This window comes from Lagenorhynchus albirostris, chromosome 2 (assembly GCF_949774975.1).
Source record: "Lagenorhynchus albirostris chromosome 2, mLagAlb1.1, whole genome shotgun sequence".
NCBI lineage: Eukaryota > Metazoa > Chordata > Mammalia > Artiodactyla > Delphinidae > Lagenorhynchus > Lagenorhynchus albirostris.
Window position 1 is genome coordinate 73264982 of NC_083096.1, and position 15188 is coordinate 73280169.

Sequence of the window (15188 nt, forward strand, 5' to 3'; positions counted from 1 at the left end):
CACTCCCAAGTTATCATGTCCTTGGGCAGCTTCAGAGAGGACTGCTTCAGATGGCCGCACCTTCGGGGGCCAGTAGGAGTTCTCATCTGTGAGTTGTGGGTGGACAGGAGGTCTCTGAGGCCCTTCTAGCCCTACCAGCGGGGGCGGTTGGTAGAGGGCAGTACAGGCCACTTTTCAGGAGCTGCTGTTTATTTGGGCATCCCATGGTGGTGGTTTCCTGCCATCTTCTCAGGTCCTCCACCAGTCTCTGTGAAGCAGGAGGCAGGTTAGTGGGTGTCAGTGAACCTGCGACAGGCGCTCAGCAAGGCCAGACTTTAGACTCTATTTGTCAGTCTGGTGTGAAAGCAGATTCTGACCCTGGGCCTGCCGTTGGAGCCCTGCTGGGAAGTGTTTGGGCTTTCTCACATCCTCTCAGAAACCAAGGGCTCCAGTTCCTCTTGCTGCAGGAGTAGTTAAGCAGACCTCGGTTTAAACAGCAGGTGTTTTCAGGTGACCCTACGTATATAAACAAATCCCCAATGAACACATTGCTGTTTAGTTGTTCACTATTTACAGTGCCTGGCCCCAGTCCAAGTTCCGGCTGGGGGTGATCTGCCTGTGGTAATATCATGGATAAGGGACGCACCTGGCCCCTTGTTGACACTGGCTGCAGAGGTCTGGCTTGGTCGCTCTAGGAGGAGACCAAGAGGCCTGCTGGGGAGCCAGATCTCCAGGTAGACAGGGCTGGAGTGTGGTGGGAAAGTGCAAGACTGGGGTTTGAGTCCCTACCATTCACTGGCTGGGGGACATTGGGCAACACTGCACTGTTCAGGGTTGGTTTCCTTGTTTGTAAAATGAATGTTGTAAATAGTTGGTCCTAGGGGCCCCTGTCTGCCCTTGGTCTGCTTTTTAAATGTAAGCATCTCAAAACTCCTGGCTAATTAACATTGTTATGAGACCAGAGGCAAGCATGGACCATCTGTAGAGTGAGATTTAAAGGTAATAAAAGAAGCCTGGGGTCGTGTCTTAGCTCTGCCATTGGCTTTCTCTGTGACCTGGGGAGAGTTCCTCAAACTTGAGGCTGCAGTCACCTCCTTTGTAAATTAATAATAACAGCAGGTAAATCTTTTGATTATTTATCATGTGCCAGACACTGTTCTACATACTTCGTGTGTATTAATGCGCTCAGTCCTCATAGCAGCTGAGTGATGCAGGCAGGATTATTGCCTCCAGTTTATGGACAGACTAAGTAACTCGCCGAAGGTCGCATGGACTGTAAGTGGAGGTGGCTAGGAAGTTTGACCTCATCGCTCATGCCCTTCACCTTACCGTTCTGCTGCACAGATAATCCTGTCTTCCCTGCGTAAAGACAGAGGGCTGGAGCAGATGGCCCCTCAAGTAGGAGCACGTGGTGTAGCATTGGGAGGACTGGCGGGTGTGCCCTCCTCATCACGCTACGGTGCAGTCAGCCTGTGTTCCTCAGGGAAGGCATTTTCTAAAGTGTCCCAAACAGGCTGCGGCATGAAACATAACAGAGCTGTGTAAATTGTGAAACATTTCATGGTTCTGTTTGTTCAGTGCAAACATCACAGTTTCTTCATTAAGACAGAAATTTTGAAAACAACGAGTGCCACCTCATGGGGAAATCCGCCAGAACCTTGGCCAGTTGCACCGCAGGCCTGTTTCGCTCACAGCCCCTCTGCTCTTGTAGGCCCTTCTGGGCGGCAGATGTGCGTCCTCTGTGTTTGTGGGCACAGCAGCCCGAACGCTTGCTGCTACCTATTCCTACCTGTTTTATGTGTTGACAGTCTTCAGGAGACTAAGGGACTTTGAGGAAGGTGGAATGGTAGTTACAGTCATTTGCTTCAGATGCGCCATTCACCTAGCATTTCCCACCATTCCCCTCTAATCTCAGAAAGGCTCTTGAAGACTTGGCATTTGAAGAGATGACAATTAGACATATATTAGACCTTTCTTACCTACCTTTTTTCCCCTTCTTTTTTATTTTTTTAAAATTTATTTATTTATATTTTTAATTTTGCCTGCTTTGGGTCTTCGCTGCCGCGAGCGGGCTTTCTCTAGTTGTGGTGAGCAGGGGCTACTCTTCGTTGCGGTGCACGGGCTTCTCATTGCGGTGGCTTCTCTTGTTGTGGAGCACGGGCTCTAGGCGCGCGGGCTTCAGTAGTTGTGGCGCGTGGGCTCAGTAGTTGTGGCGCACGGGCTTAGCTGCTCCGCGGCATGTGGGATCTTCCCGGACCAGGGCTGGAACCTGTGTCCCCTGCCTTGGCAGGCGGATTCTTAACCACTGCGCCACCAGGGAAGTCCCTCGCCTTCTTTTTTAAAATTGACATTCTAAAAGTGATACCTACACACGGTTAAAAAAAAAAAAAGTTAAACACTATTTTAAAAAACCACCTCTCTTTGCATCCTGTTAAAAAACAGCACCTCGTGGTTATCAAGATTTGCGTTTCTTTGAGTGCCATCTTCACTGAATTTGTACGGGCTTAGTTGATTATTCACATCTGTCGTTAACAACTCCCCCCACCCTGATAGTCCTGGAGGCGGCTCCCCCACGGGAGCCTCGGTCCTCTCTCCCACTGCAAGAAGCTCACCCGCACTTTCTTCCCCACCCCATGCAGATTACCAGTTGACCAGTGCAGAGCTCTCCTCCTTACCGGCCTTCAGTTCGCCTGGGGGGCTGTCGCTAGGCAGTGTCACCGCCTGGCAGCAGCCGCCGCAGCCGCAGCAGCCGCCGCAGCCCCAGCCGCAGCCGCAGCCCCAGCCTCCCCAGCAGCCCCAGCCGCCACCTCAGCAGCAGCCCCACCTGGTCCCCGTGTCCCTCAGCAACCTAATGTGAGTCCCAGGGGATGCCCACCAGTGTTGGGGAAGGGGGAGCTGAGGGGTGGGAAGAGGAGGGGCCTCATGAGAGCTGAGATCCCTTTGAGGTTGTCTGTCATCAGTGGACAGCACGTAAGCCACTAAGTGGCAGCCCTGGAGTCCCCTGCCAAGGCCTGGGAGAGCCATCCTGAGCCTTTCCCCCAGTCAGCCCGGGCTTGGGGTGGGGTGCGGGGCCCTCCTGGCTCTGCAGAAGATGACATGGGGTGGAAAGACAACTCACGTGACTTCTTTTCCTTCTTTTCCCTTCACTTGGCCCTCTCTCCTGCTGCCTCTGTCTCCATCCACTTGCCTCACCCCACCCCCAACCCCCATCCTCTCACTTTCTCTCCTCTCTCACTCCGTCGTGTGACCTCCCACCACTTTTTCTGTCCCTCACCTCCTCTATTTCTGTCCCCTGTACTCCATGCCCACTGCCTGTCTCCAGCCCCGGCAGCCCCTTGCCCCACGTGGGTGCTGCCCTCACGGTCACCACCCACCCCCACATCAGCATCAAGTCGGAACCAGTGTCCCCAAGCCGTGAGCGCAGCCCTGCGCCTCCCCCTCCAGCTGTGTTTCCGGCTACCCGCCCTGAGCCTGGCGACAGTCTCAGCAGCCCGGCTGGGGCCTCCTATGAGACGGGGGACCGGGATGATGGACGGGGAGACTTCGGGCCCACACTGGGCCTGCTGCGCCCAGCCCCAGAGCCTGAGGCTGAGGGCTCAGCTGTGAAGAGGATGCGGCTCGATACTTGGGTACTGTAGCATCGCCCCTCCGGTCTGCCATTGTCTGCTGCACCCAGGGACTGGCCCATATGCCCCCAGCCTGTCTCATCTCCCACCTAAGAGGTGGCCAGCTAGCCCTTCCATCAGCCCTTATGGGGCAGCACGGACACCCTTTCACCCCGCCAAAGGCCCATCTCCCCTCCCTCCAGTATCAGTCCTTCTGCTCGATGACTTCCTCCCCTCAGAGCTGGCCCTGCCACTAGAATCCTGGCCCTACTGGGAGAGGGACGTGGGGGGCACATACCCCGTAGCCTGGGCCACGCCCTCACACCCCCTTCTCCATCTCCTCTTTTCACAGACATTAAAGTGACGGTTCCCACTCCCTTCCTCTCAGCCTCCCTGATGAAGAGTTGACAATCTCACCGCCCACCCCTCCCTGTCCTGGGCTCCTCCCGCTCGACCCCCACTTCCTTTCTTGTGCTCCGTGTCCTGTTGACGGTTACATTTGTGTATAATTATTATATTATTATTATTATTATTATATTTTTTTTAATTTGGATTCTCGCTTTGGAGAGGGGGATGCTCCCATCCCCTCTTTCTGCACCCCCCACCAGTTTCACTGGCTGGGGGGCTCTTTTTTGCGGGAAGGGGGGGACACTTTGCACGTTGTACACATATGCTGCAGGAGGGGGTGGGGGGCCCGATAGGCCTTGGGAAAGGACAGGTGCCGAGCCCTGCATGCGGGGCCCTCCCACCCCATCCCCCAGACAGAGGGAAATAACCAAAAACTACCAAACAACAAAAACCCCTTACAATAGACTGAAACCCCAAAGTCGGCCTCATGGGTGGTTTTGTGTTTCAGGGGGAAAGTGAGGCAGAGGTTCTGAAGAAGGTCTCTGCTTCTCGGCTGTTCCTATGGCCACAGGCACATGGGGCAGAATACCCAAGCCTGGGCCCCAGAGGCCCCTGCACACACACCACACACTCTCAACTGATTATCATGTGATCTGCACCTCCAAGGTGTGCGGGTGCTGGCCGAGGTTTGGGGCTGGGAAGGCTGCCTGGGAATCGAGGCTGGAGGGAAGGGGCTTGAGGTGGGGCCCCTATGAAGCACAGTTGGAGAGAAAGACAGAGCCATGAGGAGAGGGCTGAGGAGGGGCAGAAGGGCTGGGGCAGGGGGTGAATTGGGGGCCCCCTCCCTTCCCCAGCACTTTCTCTAAGATACACAGTGCAATAGCTCCCCGTCCCTCAGTTGACACCAGCCCTGTAAAGCCGGCCACGAAGCGCAGGGAGAACTGGGGAGAGTGAAGTGGCTCAGCAGGAGGTGGCCTCAGGCACCCCGGGGTGCCTGAGGACTGGAAACCCTTGCATCCAGGGACTAGCGTGAGTGAGGGGACTTGCTCTTCCTTGCACGTACACATCCCCAGAGGAGTGGACATTGGGGTGGTGTGTGAGGGTGGGAGAGGGGATGGAGGAGGTCCGCAAAAGGCCTGCCTCCCTTCTTTCCTCCTCGGCCCCTCTCCCCAGCCCTCCTCCCAGCTCCTTCCGCTCCTGACCCCACCTCCCTGCTCTTGGCGCCCTCATTGTCTCGCTACCTCCTGTCCCACCACCCCCAGGCCGCATCCCACCTTCTGTCTTGGCTACTGTAATTGTAAATAGCAACCTTTGGAAAACGTTAGCAGTGTAACAGTCCAGGAAACTGTTTTTTTTTTTGTTGTTGTTGTATTGATATGAAATGAGATTCTATTTTTGTCAAAGTATATTGTAATAATAATGACTCAAACGGCCCGTACTGTACAGACGAGATTCTTCTGCTGTTGTTCTTGCTCCCCTCCCCTCCCCCCCCAAGTCCGCCCTCTCTACTGCCTCCCCAATGGGGGCAGCCAAAGCGTGGGGTCCTGAGACCCCAGGCTGGATCACAGATCAAACTGGAGGGGGCAGGCCCCCGGCCCGCAGTCCACCACTACTCCCTGCCCTAAGGGGCCTGTCCTGGGGTGACGTGGGCAGGCAGACTGGGGCCTGCCCCACTCCTTCACATAAGAAGCCCAGCCCCTCTGCCCAAGGGGTGCAGTGCTCCCTTGGGGTTTCATCCTGGTGGGAAAGTAGAGTTAGACAAGGCCCGGTTTTGTGGTAGGCGACACTGCCTGCCTCTACGATCCAGCCGCTTGCAGTATTCCGATACTTGATGCAGGGAAGGAACCCAGAGCTGAGGGGTGCGTGTGACCGCACAGGTACCCGAGTGTGTTGATGAGGGCATCTGGTATTTATGTGTCTGAGTGTACCTTTGTATTTATGTGTGTGTGTGTGTGTGTGGTTGCATGGGTGTACCTTTATGTGGCTCTGAGCCCGTCTGGGCATGTGTGTGTGAATCTGTGTGAACTGAGCTCTGAGGGTGTGTGCGTGTGTGTGTGTGTGTGTGTGCGTGCCTGAGTGTGTGTTTACAGAGGGACAGATGGCTCTTCTTGCAGCCACACAGCCCTGGCTTCCAGCTCTGTGACCCTCCTTCCTGAGCCCCACTCTCTTCCCTGCTGCAGCCCCTGTTCTCACCCTCAGCTCTGATATGTTCATACTTCACTTGGGGATCTGGCACTTGGCCCTCTTTGCTTCTCCCTGTAGCCCTACCTCTCCCGCAGCTCCACGCACAATTGTTCACCCAGTCCCCAGGCCTTTATACCCAGCTCCCTTTCTTGGAGTACCCTCTTCCCCCCACACCCCCTCCTGCTTTCAGGATGATACTCAAGTTCCTCTTCCTCTCTGCAGCTTTTTGCTCACCTGGGCTGTGGTCCTTCCTTACAGCTTACCCCCCCAACTGCTGATTGGGCACACAGCATGCCCAGTCTTCCTGCATGTTCCTAGAGGGAGTGTCAGTAGATGAGACTTGATCAGGACCTTGAAAGAAGCCAGGGTGTAATCTTGTGCATGCGTGCATGCATTCCCAGAGCCTTGCCCAGTGCCTGGCACATAGCCAGCGCTCAACAAATGCTGTTTGGGTGAAAGGTGAATGATAGGTGCTCAATAAACGTTGAATGACTGGCCTTCCCTTCTCAGGCTATTCCCGCCATCAGTCTGCCCACCTTTCTAGGCTGGGCTTGGCCACCATTAAACATGGGGTCGGGGTGAGGGCCCCTGCAGTTCACGGTGCAATATTCACCAGTTTTGCCCTCTGCCTTGTAATGGCAAACCTGGCTTTTGATTACCATGTGTGGATGTGTGCGTGTCCTTTTCTCTCTATCCCTGGGGGCAGGGGGTGATCTGTGAATGAATATGTGACATTTCTGCAATTCAGTATCCCGAGGTTTCTCTTGGGGTTAGGGGCCCCTGGCCGGCCTGATGAATGGGTCTCTGGGAACCCAGACCTCAAGTGGGGACTTCATTTCTTCTTCCTCTCACAAGCCAAATTTGCCTCCACCCACTCCTTCCTCCGAAGAACTGGGCATTTGCCAAAGTAATCACTGGAGTCATCCAATGCCCCTCCCCTCCCCAGGTTTCCCACAGCTTTCAGGGATAGTGGGCAAGAGGACCTCCCACACATACACCCCTCCCCCAGTGGAACACACCATTTCCCCTCCCCCCAGCAGTGCACTCAATGCAGCGAGACTGACCCCTGACCCTTATCCAGCCCTTCCCACCTTGGACAGGAAGGAAGTAATGCACCTTCTCTTGCTGATTATTTGTTTGGAGAGACAAATGATGTAAAAGTGTATCTAGAAATATCTATATCTATATATTTTTAACTGACTCTTTGGAATCCCCTGGGGTGGGATGGGGGGGTGAAATTAGGCTTTCACGGAGGGGAGGAGACATGGAGCCTGGGAACGCTTCATCTCCCCTCTTGCCACCTCTCCATCCCCTAAGCAGTTGGTAGAAGGAATGGGATTTGTAGCGGGGGAGGGGGGCTGGAGTGTCATACGGAGAATCTGGATTCTCTGTCTTCCCCATTCAAGTCCCAGAGGGAAGGGGGGGAGGGAGAGGGAGGGGAGACAGGCCCCGAGGTGCCCCACCCTCAAACCCGACAATCACCCACACTCCTAGGGCTCATCCCGGGTCCTGGGGAGGGCGAGTCCAAGTGTGTGACTGTTGATTTGTTTTCAATATTTCTTTTTGTGCTGTATGGTGATGCTTTCTTAGTATTCTACACAATAAGAAAAGACAAAGTCCTCGAGATTCTTATGAGTTTTGTTTGAAAACTCTTTCACTATATTTGTTGTAAAGAGGTTTACTATTAAAAGAAAAAGAATACACGTTTCTGATACTTCGGCCTGGGTTCTGGTTTCTTTGGTGCGGTCGGCTGTGTAGGGGAAGGAAGGATCGTGTGGCCCTGCCAGGGTGGGAGTCCAGAGCTCCACCTCAGCAGGAAAGAAGGGCGGTTAGCCTGCCGGGCGGACACTCACGACGTCTGAGGTGGGGTTTTCAGGTGAGAATTTCTTCCAGGTGCTCTGGTCAGAAGCAGAAGCAGCCCCAGGACTCAGGAGGGTTGTCTGGTTAGAAGCCAGAGGAGGGATCCTGGGACACAAGAAAAACAAATACCACTCAAGGCCAGGTCAGGAACAGATGGAATGTGCGTGGAGGAGGAGTGTGATAGAGGACCTTCAGCTACGGAAAACTCTTCCACGGCAGAAAGTTGCCCAGGCACTCTGTTAGGCACAGATGGATTCCACCTTCACGGCCCCCACAGAGTTCCCTCCCGAAGGGGCAGCTGCCCTACCCCTCCCTTTTGAAGCGCCCTTTAACAGTGCCAGGAGCCTCTCCCTGCCCTCCTCACATACCCCAAAGGGCTTCCCCACCTGGTGCCTTTCTGCAGAGGCTGGCAGGGGCTGGTGGCTCTTGCGCCCGAAGCCCTGTGCCCTTGTGCTGTAGGGCAGATGCAGGGGCTCTGGAGGGGAGTGCACAGGGAGGGCCTGGCTCACTACTAACAGGGTTTGGCCACTCTTCTGTACTAGGCCCATGCTAGGTGCTGCAGAGGCAAAGATGGAGTATGAAGGGGCCACATACGATGGCGACAGGCCTGCAAATGCCTCAAATCCACAAACCGTGGTTTTAATGCTTTGGTTGCTGCATATGCAGGCACATCACAGAATGTCTTCATTCCTTGGATTCCTCATCTGAAAACTGCGGTCGTCTGTACCAGTCCTGCCTCCCTCTCAGGGTCATTACAGATTTTGCTTCACTTCTCCCTTAGCTGGAGCAGAGGTGAAAGATGCTGAGCAGGAAAGGGTTAAGAAGGTACTCTCGCCCGGATGAGGTTCCCCTGCTGGCTGCCTGTGACTAGAACAGCCTTGACCTAACACAAATCCCGAGCAAAACCTCTCTCCTTTGCACATCTCATACACTCAGACTGTTTGGCCTCACCCCTCCTTCTCTATAGACATCGGCCCCTGATGTCCTGGGTAGGCATTACTATTGCCCACAAATATTTCCTGCCCTCTTCTGCTTCCTGGACACATAGAAGACTGTATTTCCCAGTCCCTGTGTAGTCAAGTGAGGTCATCAGACTAGTTCTGGCCAGTGGACCGTACTGGAAGTAATGTGTGTCACTTCCAAAATCAAGCTGGTATGTGATTCTCCAAGTGCTCTTTCCCTATCGTGGCAACTGTGGAAGCATGTCAAAGCAGCCTGGATGGCTAAGCTGCCTTAAGGTGATGTCCAGCGCCACAGTGGACTTTGTGTGAATGGAAAATAAGTGTGTTATGTTAGGCCACGGAGATTTCAGAATTGTGTCTGCAACATAACCTATCCTAGCCTGATTAATGGAGTATCCATTCACACTGGGACAACCTTGAAGCCCCATCTACTGCATACCCGCTGTGGTGTGGTACAAAGATCTCTGGACTTGGCATAGTCCAGAACTTGTTCAACTCCTAGTTCTGTTGCTTACCAGCTGTGTGGCCTCAAGTAGTCACCATTTGCCCAAGCCACTGTTTCATCAACTGGAAGACAGAACTAATAGCTACCCGTTTTCTCTAACCCAAGCCTTCGCCTTCTCTAATCCATCCTCCCATCTTTGGCACAGCACTGATCATCCAGCATCTCATCGTTCTCTACTGCCCACCAAATAAGCCCAAACTCCTGGGCAGGGTTCCCAGGGCCTTCAAAGAACTGACACAACCTCTTTTCCAGGCGTAGTCCATGCAACTCCACTGCACATCCCTTGGCCACTAGGGCAACCAGGCAGTACAGTCCATTCCTTGACAGACCCTTTGAGTCTTCAGTCATGCCATCCTCCTGTCTTAAATGCAACAAACATTTATTAAGCACCTGCTGTGTGTGAAACCCTTTGTTAGGCATTGGAGATACAGAGAGGAACAAGACAGCTCCTGCCTCTCACCTCACAGTTAAGCGGGGACAAAAGACAGGTGAACCAACAGTTAACACTTGAGTCAGCAGGCTGCATTAAATGACAGGTAGGAAGGCTGTAAGTGGGCTGTGGGATCAGAGGAGGAGGCACACCGAAATCCGAGCCAGTACGGATCAGGGGAGGCTACTTAGGGGAGGTATTTGAGCTGGATTTGGAAGACATGTACAAATGAGGGCAGGGAAGTCATTCCTGGTAGCCGGAATAGCGTGTAAAGTATGGAGAGAAAATGGTGCATTCAGGAAATCTAATACTGTGGTATGGGTCAAAGGTATAGCAGAGAAAGCTGAAGAGGCAGGCGGAAACCTCACTGTGAAGGGCCTTGATTGCCGTAATTTGGATTTTATTCTGCAGGAGATATTTGGTCATCAAAGGATTTTAAATAGAGGAGGGACTTGATCAGATTTGCACTTCAGAAAGCTTCCTGCCAGTATAAGCTCCCTCAGACAGTAATGCTGAGAACCAGTTGGAAGGCAGGCAGAATTGAGGTCCAGTCAGGGTCCTTTGCAAGTGAGAGGATGAATTTAGTAAATACTTAAGAGGTAGAATTAACAGGACTCGGAAACTGCCTGGTGAGGGTAGAGGACGAAGGAAAGGGAGGCGAGTCAACGACTCTCAAACTCGTGCTTGGACTACTGACTGGATGGTGGTGCTGTGGCGCCAGACAAGGCCACCAGGTACGTCCGAAGGAGACGAGTTTCGTTTCAGATGAACTGAGTTGGAGGTGTACGTGGAAGGCCAGCAGGGTGAGGTCACCCCATGGGTAGAGAGGTTTTTATGAAGAGGGAAGCCATTCATAGTGTTGGTCACCTGTGAAGTCATCGTCCTTGGGACATGGGAACTCCAAGGACCAAGGAAAAAGGCTGGAGGGCGGGGCAAGGAGAGACTCATGGAGGGCCCCAAGCTGCATGAGTTTGAGTTGTAGAGATCAGAAGAACCAGAAGTGTATTTCTTATCTGTGATCTCCTAACTTCACTAAAGGCCTGCTTGACTCATTAGTCTTTTTTTTGGCCGCACCGCATCCGGGATCTTAGTTCCACGACTAGGGATCGAACTCATGCCCCCTGCAGTGCAAGTGCGGAGTCTTAATCACTGGACCACCAGGGAAGTCCCTTGACTCATTACGCTTGTGCTAACCTTGAAAAAGGGAAAATTCACTGATGCATTCTTTGGGGCATCGAAGGTAGGGAGGAGTGTTTTGCTCCCCAGGGGTAACTGCAGGGTCAGGTGTGGTGGACCTGGTGCAACACTAGAGGTCACTGGTTTTCTTTCGATAAGGAGAGAGAACACTTCTTTACTAGATACCTGGAGGATATTCCGGAGGAACTACCTGGTAGGCAGCTGGATGAATGAAGCTGGGGCTCAGGACAATGCGTAGGCCAGAGGCAAGAGAAGGCTTGTGAGACATCAGCCTAGAGAGAACCTTAACTTCTTCATGACTCAGTCACTTCATGTGTAAAATGGGTTGCTGTGAGATTTAAATAAACGTTACATATTAATCACTTGAAACCATTCCTGATCCATAAGTGCTCAATCAGTGTTATTATTTTTATTACTGCTACTTGTCAAAGACATGAAAATAGATTAACTTACGTGGGTAAGAAGAGGTTCTATGGGCAAAAAATAGGGCTCTACATGCCTGTTTCTTTGAAAACTTTCCTATCATTCAAGCTTTTACTCCTACAACTTTACCTCCATTAAACTTTTCCTGATTTCCCCCATCCTACCCAGCTGGATATGATATTCTTCTCTTATGAAGTGTCTTAGGAATCTGCCCTTTTTATAGCTCCTACCTCATTCTACCTGAAACTGTAGGTACTAGTTTCTATTTATTCTGTACAACTGGACTGAAAGCTCTTCTTAAAAATTCACTGCCTCACCCATTTTTGTGTCTGGCTCAGTGCCTGGCACACAGTACGTGTTCAGTCAGACTAAAATGAGATAATGCATGTCAAAGTGCAGTTCATAAACTGAGCGCTACAATCTACAAAGGGTTTTTTTTCCCCTCATGGGCGTGGTAACTTTCTGCAGCTTCTCTACTTTCCAGCACCAGATCCAATGGGGCTGAGAAGCGTGGATTCCAGTTTCTTCTAGTTATCCCTCCACTGAAGAATTAGCACCCAGTGGGCGCCTATCCCCAAAGAGGTGACTCTTGGGAGGTGGGAAACAAAGGGTGGTATCTGATTGTTCCAGCCAAGGAGGCCAAGCAGTTCCCTGTAGCTCATGTTCTTGTGACTCACCCCTCAGTCCCATGGGCTAACTTTTCCAGCCTTGTGATTGTGGAAACTTGTTTCAGGAACAGCAAGCGGATGTGAAAGGGACATAAGGCGACCCCACCCCAGGCTCCAAAGTGGCTCCTACTGAGCCAGTACAGACTGCTTGTTTCTGGTTGCAAACTTAAATCATTCAGTGTCATTGCCCGGCTAAGGGGCACGTCCAGTGCCCTGCTCTATTTCAGTTGGTAAACCCTAGGCCCAAAAAGAAAAGGTGGCTCTCAGGTTCTTTCCACAGCGCAGTTCCCAAATAGGTATAGTTCATTTGAGCCTAGGCTTTATTGCTTCCAGTTGGATTGACTTGCATTTACCCACCCCACCCCCCTTTGCTTTGCCCCCGTTTCCACCTGTTTACAGCTCTTAGGCCTCATTTGGGCACTTCGTTTGGCTTGAGATCCCCGCCTTCGCAGTGTGGCCGCCCAGAGTCACTCCCATTTACTGCGCATCAGCCGCCCTGTGTCCAATAAAAGCTGGCGACGACGCCTAGGGCCCAAGAGGGAAGGGGAAAGGGAAGAGGAAGGGGAAGGGCCCCGTCTACACGGAGGTCACGCGCCCGCCAAACCCCGCCCTTACGTGACCGCAGCGCCAGTCCTCACCCCCAGACACCGCCCTCGGCTGGGAGCGGAGGCTGGTCTCGGCGCCTTGGTGTCCAATCCCAGCGCTGCCACCCAGTGCCGGGTGGGGACCTTGGTTTAGTATTCGCGAAGAGAATCTCCATCTAAGGCGAAGGGGAAGAAGGGAGGTGTAAGGCAATAAAAGCACTTGTTTAACCTGTCCCACTAGGCTGTAAGCCCCCATGGAAGCAGACATCACCGTTCCAAAGCGCCTGCCTAGGGCAGCGTCTGGCATACAGTGGGTGCTCAACAAATGATTGACTAGCAACGACCCCTGGGGACCCCGTCACCCTTTACACCGACCCCTTCACTCTCTCATTCACCCTCCCCGCTATGACAGCAAATAAGGCAGTCGGTCGCCAGCGGGTGAGCCAAGCCTCCTGCACGCTCCCGGGCTAACTTCCCAACCGCTTGGTCCGCACGGGCATGAGTGCGGACAAAGACCCAAATCCACTCCTAGGGCTCCCCACCGAAGGGCGGGAAGTGGATCTTGAGGCTCACTTCATTGGCTCATCCGATGACGGATGGGACCATCAGCCAACCGCAGCCTACACAAGACGCGTGCGTACAGAAAAGATTTTAGCCCCTGTATGGAAAAAACACGAGCGGAGCGAACCAATTTTGGCTGGGTCTCACCAGGGCCTCGAGGAGGAGATGCGCATGCGTGAATACAACTGCCTCGCGCCCTGCCCAATTCTAGGGGGAGGGAACGCCCTCCCGCCTGCTGGCAGTTTTCACAGAAGTTTAGCCTCCGTTAAGAGTATGGCCCGCCATGGAGCTGCCTGCAGTATCCCGAAGAAAGGAAGAATCCAGGTCCCTGCCCTCGCGGGTGACACGGCCGTCCCCAAACACAGCCAGAGCGCCACTGGCCTGGCCCTGTTTGCAGAGGCCCCTCTGGAAACTGTGGGCCCAACGGTGACGTGAAAATTAATTCGCAGTTTACGAAGCGCGTTGTATCCGCTGTTTCAGGAGTTCCTCGCAAAAACCCTCCTGTTAAAGTAAAGAAAGAAGTGGGAGGCTCAGAAAGGGGAAGGAGCCAGGCCGAGGACACTGCCTGTGAGGGTGACACCGGAATTGGAACCCAGGCCACGCATTCAGTGCTCTCCTACCACGATAAGCCACCTCCCTGCCTTCCAAGGAGTTTACGTCTAGTTAGGGTGATGCCACTTAAGATACAGGAAAAGTGAAGCTACAATTTCAGCTCATTTTAAAAATAGACAGTGACTGCTAGAGGCGTTCATAGTGGGAAGGATCGCTTTGTGCTCTTGTGATCTGAAGAGGCTACGTCAAGGAGATGAAGCTTCAAAGTATGTATAATTGGATTGACTAAATCTTAGGAACATACTATTGAATGATAAAAGAAATCCCAGAACACTGCAAGTATTTGAGACCATTTTCATAAATCTCAGAAACAAGCAAAATTAAACAATATATTGTTTGGGTATATATGATAAAATGTTTTGAAAAGCAGAGGAATGATAAACACAAAATTTATTAGTAGTTACTTTGGAGAGAGTTTGGGGATGGGATGGGGAAGAAAAGTGGATGCTCTTGGTAATGTTCTAGTTATTGGGTTAAATGGTAGATTTGTGGGTATCCATTATATCTTATAACACACATATAACAACTATTCTTTTGTATGTATAAAATATCTAAGAGATGATAGTGGAATCATCTCCACCACCACCACCCCCAAATATAATACACAGTTGGAGAGATGAGGGGAAAGCCTTAGCTATATTACACTTGGTTTCCAGAGCATCTCTACACATGTTATATCAGTTGATCCTCACAAAAACCCTTCGAGGTAGGTTTTATTATCTCCACGTTAGAGAAGAAGAAACTCAACTGAAAGTTACTTGAGGCCAGTGAACAAAGACAGGAAAGGCGGAAATGCAGAAGGCCTGTGGGGAGCCCTGTACAGCTAAACCTCCAGTGCGCCAAGCACGACGCCTGAACAGAGAACGTGATCAGTAAACATCTGTTGAGTGAGCGAGTGGCTGAATTTTCTAATTACTTGGGTGTCTAGTGGTGAAATGAGCTGCCCTAGAAGCAGTTGAATACCCTGCACAACAGCTGGCTGACCATTGTCAGGATCAGGAGTACTACAGAAGTGATTCTCTCTCTGGGTAAAGGTTGGATGTAGATAACCTCTAAGAGTCTTCTCAACTCTAAGGCTCTATGAGTTTATCAGGGGCTGAAGGCAAAACCATATGAAGATAATAAGGCTTTCCACTGGGGAAGTGGAAGTGGTCACCAAAGAAATGCCTGGACAAAGGAGACATTTTGAAGGACAAATTAATAGGACCTTTTGCCAGAATAAGTGTGAGGTGTGTTGTAGTTGTTGTTATGTGTATTGTTGCAGGTAGCT

The 15188-nt window shown here is 52.1% G+C and overlaps 1 protein-coding gene across 4 annotated transcripts in view; it reads left to right on the forward strand.

Annotated features, from left to right (window-relative positions):
- Positions 1 to 7830, forward strand: part of MEF2D (myocyte enhancer factor 2D) — a 33991-nt gene extending 26161 nt beyond the window's left edge. For all 4 annotated transcript variants that reach the window (XM_060136150.1, XM_060136167.1, XM_060136142.1 and 1 more), the window contains 3 exons: positions 2619 to 2832; positions 3302 to 3608; positions 3937 to 7830. In XM_060136150.1, the coding sequence (XP_059992133.1) occupies positions 2619 to 2832; positions 3302 to 3608; positions 3937 to 3948 (533 nt within the window). In that variant the 3' untranslated portion in view covers positions 3949 to 7830. The remainder of the gene's footprint in view (positions 1 to 2618; positions 2833 to 3301; positions 3609 to 3936) is intronic.
- Positions 7831 to 15188: the final 7358 nt, after the last annotated feature.